Source organism: Lactuca sativa, chromosome 5, assembly GCF_002870075.4.
Source record: "Lactuca sativa cultivar Salinas chromosome 5, Lsat_Salinas_v11, whole genome shotgun sequence".
Taxonomy (NCBI): domain Eukaryota; kingdom Viridiplantae; phylum Streptophyta; class Magnoliopsida; order Asterales; family Asteraceae; genus Lactuca; species Lactuca sativa.
In genome coordinates, this window is record NC_056627.2 from 287,872,393 (window position 1) to 287,884,958 (window position 12,566).

The 12,566-nt window shown below is 40.2% G+C and overlaps 1 protein-coding gene across 1 annotated transcript; it reads left to right on the forward strand.

Moving 5' to 3' along the window:
* Nucleotides 1-10,531: 10,531 nt before the first annotated feature.
* LOC111910065 (uncharacterized) lies at nucleotides 10,532-12,196 on the forward strand. The gene has a single exon (XM_023905857.2). It carries the CDS (start codon nucleotides 10,532-10,534, stop codon nucleotides 12,194-12,196), a length of 1,665 nt encoding a protein of 554 aa, XP_023761625.2.
* Nucleotides 12,197-12,566: the final 370 nt, after the last annotated feature.

Consider the following 12,566-nt stretch of genomic DNA (forward strand, 5'->3'; position numbering starts at 1 on the left):
TAACACGAGTGCCCACCACGCCTTCCAAGTAGTTTAGTAACTTGTCCTTACATATCAATTTACTTTCCATCGACTAAGGCTTTAGTGTGTATTCAAATGAGAACTCATAGAACTCATGTACACAATTAACTCAATTGGAATGGCACAGAAACAAAACAATGTCAGCACGATAAGTTGTAAACCTCAAGTCGTGTGCTAGTGATGATCGATAAGGTTTATTCTTGATTTGTTCTTGAAACCTTTTCAAGACCATTAAGACTCCCACTGACTTCTTGACATATAAGATTCTCTTGTCAAGAAACATTTCTTGACAAACAAATATTCAATAGTTAGTGAAGCATTTATCAAGACAAAACACTTCACACAATTGGTCCTAGTTGGTCTTTGTCTTATCCAAGACAGCACAACTTACCAATTTCAAATGTGCAAGAATAAGAAAACTTTTCCAAATTCCACATTTGATGAGTGTTATAAACCTACTTAAGACTTTTCACTCAATGTCACAATCTTGACTCTAAGACTTGATATTGGAACGAAGTATGATTGACTCTTTGATTTAACCATTTCTACAATTCTCAATTCCTCTTCTTAGACATGAAATCGCACTAAGACTCACTTAGAGGATCAATTGAGACATGGTTCTTAATCACAAAGACTTATCATAAAACACAATAAAAGGTACTCTCCCTTCTTCTTAGAATAGAGAAACTTTTATCTTTCTGCCTACTTGATTCTTCTTTATTCGTTCTACTATTCATTGAAACTCTTTCAATCAACTTAGAATTATACTTAATCTTATAAGTATAACCATATTTACTAAACTTTAGTAAATCATGACGAATATCTTTGTCACTCTTGTGGTAGACTTGATCAACGTACGACCTAGTGTACTCGATCTCCTAGTCCTTCAATTGACACTTTGCCAAAGAATTAGTCTAAGGTTCCCAAATGTGAAAGTTTTTCATTCATCATACAATGCACATTGCATGATTCCAAGTTTCTGTCCAATTTAAACTTGGGTGATGAGAAACTCTCCCTATTTGGTAAAATTTTGGCATTTCCACAAATAACACAATTAAGAATCAAATCCATTATTGCTAATAATAGAAACATTTAAACATCAATTCTTTCATACATGCCATTGCAAGGATAAATAAATAAGATAAAGTCAAAATTCATTTTATTGCGGAAAAATTTTTGTCCTTACAATTCAACTCAATTGAAAAACTATGTTATTACATATTTCTTAACAATCTATTCTAACTCCAAGTAGTAGCTCAAGAATCCATTCTTCAAGTAATGCGATCGAAATCCATTTCTTCATGATCAGATTCAGCTCACTTCTTTTCTCAAGCTTCCTCTCTTTTCTTCGATCCTACAAAACATCAAAATGTAATCTTATCACATCATGTATTAAGAATCTAGAATAGGAACTTAAAAGAGTTAGTTAATGGATTTTACCTGAAGCAGAGTCATACGTCTTGACTCTCCCATCTCTTAGATCTCTCAGATAATTAGGGCAGCTTCGTTTCCAATGCCCCTTCTCTTGGCAATAAAAGCAAATAGACTCCTTTGGCACAACACATCGGACAATCACAGATTTAGTTCTTTCTGGACTTCCAATGTTGCCAGTATCCATTGAAGTTTGGGAGTTTGATTCACTAGACAAATTTGCTTGACCAGTACGCCAAATCATTGTTGATTCAGCAGCTATAAGCAAGTAGGTGAGATCAATTAGGGTCACGTCGTGGTCCATCATATAGTACTCTCTAACGAACTCACTATATGATTCAGGAAGTGACTGAAGAACCCAGTCAATATCCAACCCACTTGAAATCTCGACACCCAACATGTTTAACCTATCAATGTATGACTTCATCTCTAAGACGTGCGCACACACAGATTTACCATCTTCGTGTTTACTTGCCAAAAGGGCTTGAGTGAGCTTGAACTTTTCAAGCCTTTGAACTTGTGGGTCAGGGAGAATAATTGGAGGAGGTGGAGGAAGTGAAGCACGACTCTCATTTCCTTGATCGTATCTCGGAACGTCATCTTCATTTGGAAAGCTTGTTCCAAAGGATTTGGGAAGACCATTGTAAGACGTAGACATCTACAAAACGGGAGAAAATTCAAGTTAAGTTGATTAGAATTCTTGATGCAACACCCAAATGAAACATCAAGCTAGGATCCAACACAATACTCTACAACCTAGAAGAGGGATGCCGTAATCTAGTTGTAAAATATTTGAAGGTAGGTAAATGACGATTTACCAATTTCCACCATGAAAAACGAAAAGGAAGATTAAGTTTTAAATGAATTGAAACTCCTAGATCTTTTGAGACTCATTGAACTCTTCAATGACATGTTTAATCTCGATTATGCCCTACTATTCGTGACTGGGATGCCGAGGATCACAAACAAGGTGTGAATAACCATACGAATCACGTGGTGCACCCAATGCTACAATCACCTAATCAATGTGCCGGTTAGCCACACACGCTCCATTGATCTATGACAAACATCGAGTCACCCTTCGCTACCAATGTCATCCCCAAATTAGTGTGCCGGTTAACCACACACGCTCCACTAACGTTTGACAAGGGTACAAAGTGTAATTCCATGGGTTAGCATACAATTTCACATTTTGCCTAAAGTAACTATGATTTGGGAATTTGAAAAAACAACATTTAGTTACTTTGTACTTCATTATACTTATAATGGAAGGTTTCTGTCCTATCCTACCCGTTCGGCTAACGACCCTCCACTAGTCAAGAGTGCGGTGGGTAAGAGTGGATACCCATTCAATCGCCATTTTATAGGCAATTTCCTTAAACACCCCTTATAGACCAGCTTCGTGAATGAGGCCTACTAACGGTAAGACTGACTGTTTACTCATACATATATAATATTAGACTTTTAATGTCATATATAGTATAGGGTGTATTTTACACTTTTAAAATACTAGGTGGTTTAAATTATACTTTTAATTAACCAAAATCATTATGGATTTATTAAATCTCTTTTAATTATACACTTAATTAATTTAATAAAACCATAAGGGTTTAATTTGAACTTTTCAAAATCAGGGTTTTGGATTTTAGACTTTCAAAATTAACTTTTAATCAACAATTTAAATTCCAAAACTTGAGGGCAAGTTTTAAAACTCTTCAAAACAATTAGGTTTTAATCTCACTTAAAATTTTGAATTTGAGACATTTAAATTAAAATTTTAAATATTAAAACTGTTGATTTAATAATTACCATAAATTAAACAATTAATTTAAATTATTAAATCACAAGGGATTATCTAGATCATGAGGATAATTACCAATTATACATCTAAGATATCCAAATCCCTTGAATCCCTCTCTAAATCTCGAAAATAAGGGATGGGATAATTCAAGATCTTTAATTACCATATTAAACAATTAAAAGATAATTACAAGATATGAGATTATCCAAATCCCTAAAATTTAGGATCTAACCTTGGGGAAGGAGGTAATTTCGAAATCCAAGGGTTGGAAAACCCTAGATTTCAAAATCTTGGAGGCTAAGGAAAGGATTTGGGAAACCCTAGCAAAAATCGCCATCTAGGGTTTAGCAACCCTAATTGCGAAAAAAAAATACTTAGCCTTTAGGGTTCATTAGCCATAAACCCTAATATGACAAGTTCATAAATTTGAATAAAAGCTAATAGAAAACAAAAACCAATGGCTCTGATACCACTGATGGGTTTAATACAAACAATCCTATGTGTGCATGCAACCCTAGTATTGGATCTATGTTTTCACTATTAGATATACAGCTTTATGAACACAAAAAGAAACCTGGCATGCTACTATAATTTTCGAAATTCATATATAAAGCTAGAATACATACCTTTTGTTGTTATATAGCAATAACAACTAGTTCCTTGAATTTCCTTAGCTCTTGAAAGCAAGTACCACAAGTGTAGTACCTCTAATGGAGTCACAAACACCATATGCAACTTGGATGAAGAGGAGAAGAAAGGGAGGCACCAAAAACGGCTGGAAACCCTAATGGAAGTGTTTTCCACGTTTTTGGGGCATAGGGGCCCTTTATATACATGTAGGCTATTAGGGTTTACAACTAGGAAACCCTAATTTGACTGCTTAGTCCCTAAGCAGCCCATGGACTCCTTAAACATATCCCTTGGACGATTTCTAATGGGCTTCCCATAGAATTCGTCCAACCCATATATTATTAGGTGATCCATAGCCCAATTATAATTATCTTATAATTACAACTTCAGTCCCCTAAGTTTAATTAATCTCTTTTAGCCACAAAATTAATTAACAATTAATTCTTGACTAATATTAATTAAACAATATGATTTCTCCTTTAATATATTATTCTCATAATATATTAATAAATCATATTTAAACCTTTCTCTCCTTAAATCATCCTACATATTGCTATGGTGAAGGCAACCCAAAAGGACTATGCTCATAATCGGGTCAAGTACATACCAAAATAGTTATGGACTTAGACACTAATCCAACACTAAAGTGTTTCTCTTCCTTTTCCGTGTTTCATTTTCTTTCTCTAAAGGATCTAATTGAATTGTATGTTGCCACTTTGTTGCAGGATTATATTTTAATGTTGTCACTAAAACAAACTTAATCGTAGATGGATCAAGAGGAGAACGACTACGAATAACAAGGATTTTTTATTTGTAAAAGATTAAAAAAAAACGGAAACATCTTAGAATCTATATTTTGTAAAAATAAAGTTACCCGATGATATTTTCTTTCTTGATTAACGATTTCTATCTTTTTGTGAAACACCCAAGATCAGAAAGGCCAAGAAAGGAAAGAAAACCCTAAGTCAAAGAGTCAACTCGTCGAGTCCAGGGAGGAACTCGACAAGTCGGAGCGTGATTCGTGTCGCGGCTTAAGTGACCGACTCGACGAGTCGGGAAGACTGACTCGACGAGTTTGGTCTGGGTTGAGAAAGCCCTAATTCCGGGACTTGTACCCTATTTATGCATCTCATTCTCCTTCTATCAGCCTCATTTGTAGCCCCCATTGTCCAGAAGCTATTCCACGAAACCCTAGTGCTCTCTTTGAGAGTGTGAGCCATTGTTGAAGAGTTGGAGTGTTCTTGAAGCCTAGAAGGAGAAGGAGTTTAGGGTTCAAGAGGAAGGTTGTGGATCCAGAAGATTCATCTCTTTAGCTGCTCATTTTGGTAATCAAGTTCCTTCCTTGCCTTGTTAATTGTTAGATCATTTCATGTCCCTCTTTATGAGATTTTGGACCAAGTATGATACATTTCGGGTTTGGACGTCCCCAAGCTGAATCCCTTCAGCTCCAGTTGTGTCTTGGCCCAGAGAGTCATAAAGTATCAGCCTTGAGAGTGTAGGTGATGCATGATTGTCTTAAACCCTAGTTTGTGGTGTGTTTAGCCTAGATCTCCTTAGCTATACGTAAAGGTTGCAACTTTACGTGGGGAATGGGCTTTGGGAGAGTGGATCTATAGTTTGGAGTCCCTACATGACTCAAAAGCCTCTGAATGTATGAAGGACTAAATAGACTCGGCGAGTCCTTCGAGTGGACTCGACGAGTAGTATGAAGATTGGGAGGAACTCGACGAGTTGGATGAACAACTCGGCGAGTCTGTTGAAGTTTGCTTTAGACTCGGTGAGTCTGTTCTTGGACTCGGCGAGTCAAGTCGCGAAACCCCAAACCCTTCGAGTTAAGACTCGAATTAGTGAGTCGAGTAGAGACTCAGTGAGTTGGACAGGACATGACTCGGAAATCGGTGGACTCGGCGAGTCATGGGCTGACTCGGCGAGTCGAGTCGCGAATGGAAGGACTCCGAGTGTGTGAACTCGGCGAGTAGGGTTGACCTGGAAGGTTGAGCTTGACCAGGACTTTGACTTTGATCAGAGTTTACTTTAGGAGGACAGTTAGACTAAGTGTTACATTAATATTGGTAGCTCGGGGAGCTAGTGGAGCCGTAGTTCAGAGAGTTGTCGGACAGCAGCCAGAGGGGTATCAGCAAGTGCAGGTGAGTTTCCCTTTTATGTGGGTGGGTCTATGGCCACAATGCCGACCCATGTAATTATGAGTAGAAGACCCGGGGGTTAGCCCTAGGCACAGTATGTTAGTATGATATTTAGGACGAGGTCCAATGATAGCGGGCGGGTGCCCAAGGAATGGTTTATATGATAGTTTATACTTGTTGTCTGTGTGATACATGTATGTGCCTGGTAGGGAGGTGAGTGTGGGCGAGGTCCCGTATCTCACCAATATCAGAGTGTGGATGGTGTTCCACATCTCATTAGCAGCAGAACAAGGGCGATGCCCAAGTTAGGGAAAGAGTGAGTGTGGGTTGGGCTCGTATCTCACTATCAATAGGAGCATGGACGGGGTTCCATGACTCATCAGTAGCAAGACAAGGGCGAGGCCCAAGATAGGCGAGGCCTCATGACATGATTTATTAGTACATGTTAGCTTATGTGTTGTGATATGCTTATGTGTTAGTATATGCTAGCGGGCAAGGCCCAGTGACAGGCGAGGCTTAAGTGAAACAGATCTGTATCCGAGCAGGGCTTGAAGCCAGGAGAGGCCTGGAGCGGCGAGGCCCAAGGTAGGGGGCGAGGCCCAGATTAGCGGGCGTGGCCCAGTGTGTGTTGTATGTGTTTATGCATGGTATGTGGTAGGTTGGGGGAACTCACTAAGCTTCGTGCTTACGGTTTTCAGTTTTGATTTTAGGTACTTCCGGTAGCGGAGGGAAGAGCTCGGGGTGATCGCATGGAACACACCATAGATTAGACAGCCTGAGATGTTTTACTCTGATAATGAGCATATGTTTTGAAAAATTAATATTCTGAATTGTGTTATGGTTTATGATATCTTTTATGAATATGGGTTTAGAAATGATTTATAAAAGAAGTTTTTAGTACGGATTTTTAGGACGTTACATTTTGTTTAACTCAACTGCTTCTGCTTGCATTCTGTAGAAACCAAAAGATGTCACGTGTGAAAAAAGACTAAAATACCCTCGATATTGAATTTTCATGAAATTCCATTCCTTAACAATCTGTCGTCCATGCTACATTGTAATTACCTCGTTTTAATGCATCGTACTTTCAGGGTCAACCAATTAGAGCATCCTACTATCGTTTTACTTCTTAAACCAAGACCCACTCAAAAAAAGCAAGACAACTTAATTCCAAAATCTCATAAACCAAGTAACAACATCAAAACAAGCGATTAAAAGGAGAGGCATTACTATGTTACATAGTAACACTAATTAACATGAATAACATACTTTACAAACAAATATCGTCTAACCCCTGCAACGAAGGGGAATCTTTTATAGTTTTTACTAAACAGAAATGAAACTTAAACATAACAAGCATTTAAACAATCTTTTAAGACATTGCATTTAAGCAATATAATTACATTGCATTTAAGCAATATAATTACACCGGGAATCGGTCATCATACCGGTTCAACTAAAAATGGTTTTTAAAACATTGCATTTAAGCAATATAATTACATTTTCATTCACAAATGTGTAGCAATTCTTAGTAGCTTGAAGGCAAATAAGTTGGAGTAAGTTGATGTAATAAAAGGGTGATGGGCAATTTGGTAATTCTCCTAGTTAGGTCGGTGAGTAAAACCAAATTTAACTATGCCACCAATAAGCCAATATATACCCAACCCTCCGATGTACGAACCTCTCTTGTAAAAAGAGCATGTAGCCCTTGTAAAAAAAAAAGTAAAAGTTCAATGAATACATAAAAAGATAGTAATAATTGTAAGTCCTAAGATACAATTTGGCATTAAAGATATCATACAGGTAGACCGTTGCATATCAACCGAAGCTACAAGTAATCCAAATGGTTGAAATGTTCTACGGTGCCTAACGAAAAAAATGGCATAATGTTTTACTTCGCATTAAATGATGTTAACTTGAAGTAATATGTTAAAATAATAATAATAATAATAATAATAATAATAATAATAATAATAATAATAAACCGAGTTAAATTTATACATTTAAAAAATAAGGAAATAAGAAATCTTTTAACAAATACCTACAACTCAATTCCTCTTCATCGTTGTATATGTAGTATCAACAAAGCAATAGTTAAACTTCAAGAACAACGATGGAAACAAATGAATATAAGTTGCAAGAACAATGCTTATATTGCAAGAGAATAATGCTTAAAACTTAAAAGTGTTGTTTCACAAGAAATTAAGACAAATAAAGAAAAAAAGCGAAGTATAATGCTGTAACAAGAAAAAAAAAATTGAAAGTAGATCTTATTATGCCAAAAAAAGTGAAAGTACATTGCTAGTTCTTGTGTTTAGCCTAAAGATAACCATTCAAAGTTTGCTTTTCACAGGTGAATCCTGGATGTGCAAAAAAAACATTAGCATATATCATCCATAAACAAAAATTTGCCAAGAATGAGACTATGAGATATCATTAATTTCACCATTGCGAATATCACACATTCTCTGTGCTCCAATAACATATAATGTCATCACTGTTAACCTTTGTGTATTTCACCACCTACTGATACTCCAACCGAAAGATATATAGATAAATCAATAATAAATGCTCTTATTTAATGTAGCAGTGGGCCTTATCTCATTGGTTGTTAACATTTTCTTTAAGTAGTTCATATTCCAACTTCAGGAAAATTAAAAAAAAAATGTAGACACATATTTATTAAACGACTATTATTCATTCAAGCGAACGCCAATAATGTAGGGAACTACTATAAATTGTTTTGAATATGGATGACATTGCTATAAAGTATATCTATAGTATTTATTTATATCTTTTTTTATGAGAATTTGGGAGAAACCAAGGAGATTGTTATCATTTAAGAAGATGGGGGGAGGGGGGGGGGGGCACCAAGTTTACCCTATACGACAAGAATTACTGTAACTCCATTATGAAGAAAAGAGTTGTTTGGGGATGAAAAGATTTAATAATTCTATCCTTCAAAAAACAACCACATTGTTAAAAACATACATTAGAATTAGGGCATGTTCACCCCAGTGACCAACATACACCATTCATTTATTCAATTAGCCATAAATTCATTAATAACATTGTAGCTACAAGAAGTTATAACTTCCTAATTATTTTGTTTATGATGGTGTGCCTAGGGCAGCACAGCAGAGTCGCGTCCAAGCCCTAGAGTCGGGCACACCAGCCAGGCCCAACCCAGCAGGCTCAGCGCCCGCTGGCGCCCCCGGGAGCGAAACGCCCAGGCGGAAGGCTCGTGCCCGCCAAGTGATGCTCCTTGCTCCAAGACAAAAGGTACGGTCAGGAGACAAACAGTAGGATCAGAGCATTACCGTCGGAGCCAATGAGAGCGCTCTAGCGGTTGAGGGCGCACGACCCTCCAATCAACGCCTCTGATCCTGTCTCCCCAAAAAGCGATCCTGTCTGGTACGGACCAGGCAGGAGCGCTAGGTATAAAAGGATGCATTCTCAGACTAGCAAGGTAAGTTCTCTGGCCCTTCTAGAGAATGTATACACAAACCCTAAATCACCTTCTAACTTGACCGTCGGAGCGTTCTTTCGGGAGCCCCTCCCGGAAAGCGGCTGACGACCCTTGTTCTCTGTGATCTTGCAGTGATAACTAAGTAACCAAGAAGAGTTCAGCCGTGGGGCAGAAGCAAGGTCTTATCGGGGACGAGGTTCCATCATTTGGTGTCATCCGTTTATGAGACGAAGAACACAAGCAAAAGCACGAAAAGAAACAACAATGGCGTCCAACGGTAGCGAGGGACAACCAACTAGTCCCATACGTCCCATGACGACGTTGGACGAAACACCACCGCCTACAATGACCAACAGGGTCGTTTTGGGCGAAGGAAGTTCTACAACAGTCGCCGGAAACGTTTCACAACCGTCATTTCCTCAGCAAGAAACAACTCCGGTGGAGCTACTCCCGTCTACACAGCTTCAGATGCCGCCGTTCTTCGCGCCGCCGCTGCAACAGGCACGAGCAATCCACTCGACAACGCCCCCGTTGAGCCATATTTTCAACATTTCGCCGTCGTTTGCAACACCATCGCCATTTCAGATGACGGGTGGACAGAGTTCTACAACCCTATTGCCACCATTGGTGCAAACCATGACGAACCACTCACCACCCATTTACCCGACGGCCGGTACATGGACCGGATTGACTATCCCTGCCAACAACAATCTGCACTAGCCGGTAATGATCAGCCCCGCTACATCCATACACCCTTTCTCCACTAGTTATCCCCTCCAGTTACCATTCCAGTCATACCCCTTTTATGGACCAAGTCCGGGCTATCTCACGCCACCGCCGCATGGTATGAACTCCCAATACCAGCATGGGATGTCGACTATCCCAGGCTAGGATGGTTTTTCCCGAAGTGTAACGTCTCCGTTCGTCAAAGAGCTGTTGGATTATGAGATACCAAATACCGCAAAGCTCCTGACACTTAAAACGTACAATGGAACCACCGACCCGGACAGTCACATCGACACATATGAATGGACGATGACGTCGCTAAAGCTTAACGAGAAGTTCTGGTGCACATACTTCCCAACGACACTCGAGGGCAACGCCGGCACGTGGTTCAAAATGTTACAGCCGGGCAGAATTTCAAACTTTGCCCAACTTAAGTACCTTTTCCTCACTAACTTCATGCAGTTACGCAAATACAGGGGGGACTCTCATTCCATTATAGGCTGTAAACAAAGAGAGGGGGAAACTGTGCGAGAATACTTTACAAGATTCACGAACGCCACGCTGGATGTACCAGGGCATGACGAAGGCCTTATAGTCGAAGCCTTCACATGGGGACTCCTGCCAGGCCCTTTGTCACAAAAACTCATGGGAAAGAAGCCCTTGACACGAGCTGAGTTGAAAGAAAGGGTAGAGCGATATCTACGACAGGAGGATGGTGAAGCAGCTAAGCAAGCCTACTTGAATGCCATGACGACCAAGCATCACCACCCGAGTCACACGGACTTCCGAGGGGGAGGAAGACACTATGGCCAGGCAAAAAGACCACCGATGCGTTTTCGACCATTTGTTAAAGACAACAGACAGGGTCGTCGCCCAGAAGTGTATGCGGTGTCTGAGAAACAACAACCGGCCAAGTCACCCAAGAGTCGGTACTGTGAATACCACAAAAGTAAGACGCATGATACGGTTAACTGTTCGGTACTAAAGAAGGATATGGAGGAGAAACAACTCAAAGGAGATCTGGTGGAGGTGGCGCGAGGCCTGCGCGCCAAGTTTGATGTTGAGAATGCCAAGGGCCCACCCCGTGAAGGGGTTCAGTCTAGGGAGATGTTCATGATACGCAACAAAAGAAGTAGGGAGGAACAACGGGGAGAGCAAACGACCATTAAACCTTCAGCACGCGCACTCACGTTCTCCATTCAGGATCCCCGGCCGGATGGTTGGAAAGGTGACAACCCGTTGATAATACAAACATCTATCAGAGACGTGACTATCCATAGGGTCTATGTCGACACCGAAAGTTCAACAGACATCATCTATGAGCATTGTTTCCGGCTCCTCCCAGATCGCTGGAAAGACAACTTGCGACCTACGACTGGTAGGCTGGTGGGATTCACCGGCCATAGCCTGTGGCCACTAGGCACAATCCATCTCCCCCTGACAATCACTAGCCATGACAATCAGCGAAAGAAAACTGCCCTGATAGACTTTGTGGTCATCCGACATTCAACAAAACACGATATCATTCTAGGAAGGACAACACTCTTGAAGCTAGGGGCGGTATCATCAACCATGCATGGGATCATGAAATTCGACACACCGAAAGGCGAGGCCATGATACTGGCCACTCCACCCAAAGAATTGCAATGCTATACAGTCATGAAGCCAACAGAAATAACCAAAGGGTCCAAAAGACCCAGGGGCAGTCCCATAAAGGGGAAGGAGGTAATCAATGAAAGATATCCTGATCAGCCGGTTACCGTTGGATGTGACCTCCCAGATCACATGAGAAGAGCGCTAGTCGACTTGCTCAAACACTACAAACATGTGTTTGCATGGACTCCTACTGACATGGTGGGAGTAGAAAGGAAGGTCATTAAACATAAACTGATGATCAAGCCAGGAGTAAAAGAAGTTAAGCAGAAGAAAAGGGTCCAGGGGGAGACCGTAATAGGGCGATTAATGCAGAAGTGACTAAGCTGACGGAGGCCGGGATATTGAGGGAGGCAATATTCCCGACGTGGATTGCGAACCCGGTTATGGTTCGCAAACAGGATGGAACGTAGCATATGTGCATAGGCTTTTCCGATCTAAACAAGGCGTGCCCTAAGGATTGCTACCCGCTCCCGGAGATCGATCAGAAAGTAGAATCGCTACAGGGATTTAAGCTGAAATGTTTTTTGGACGCATATAAAGGGTATCACCAGATTTTGATGAGCAAGAAAGACGAAGAGAAAACAGCCTTCTATACAGATCATGGCACTTTCTGCTACACTAAGATGCCTTTCGGATTAAAGAACGCAGGGGCAACATATCAACGTCTGGTTGACTCGATATTCGCTAA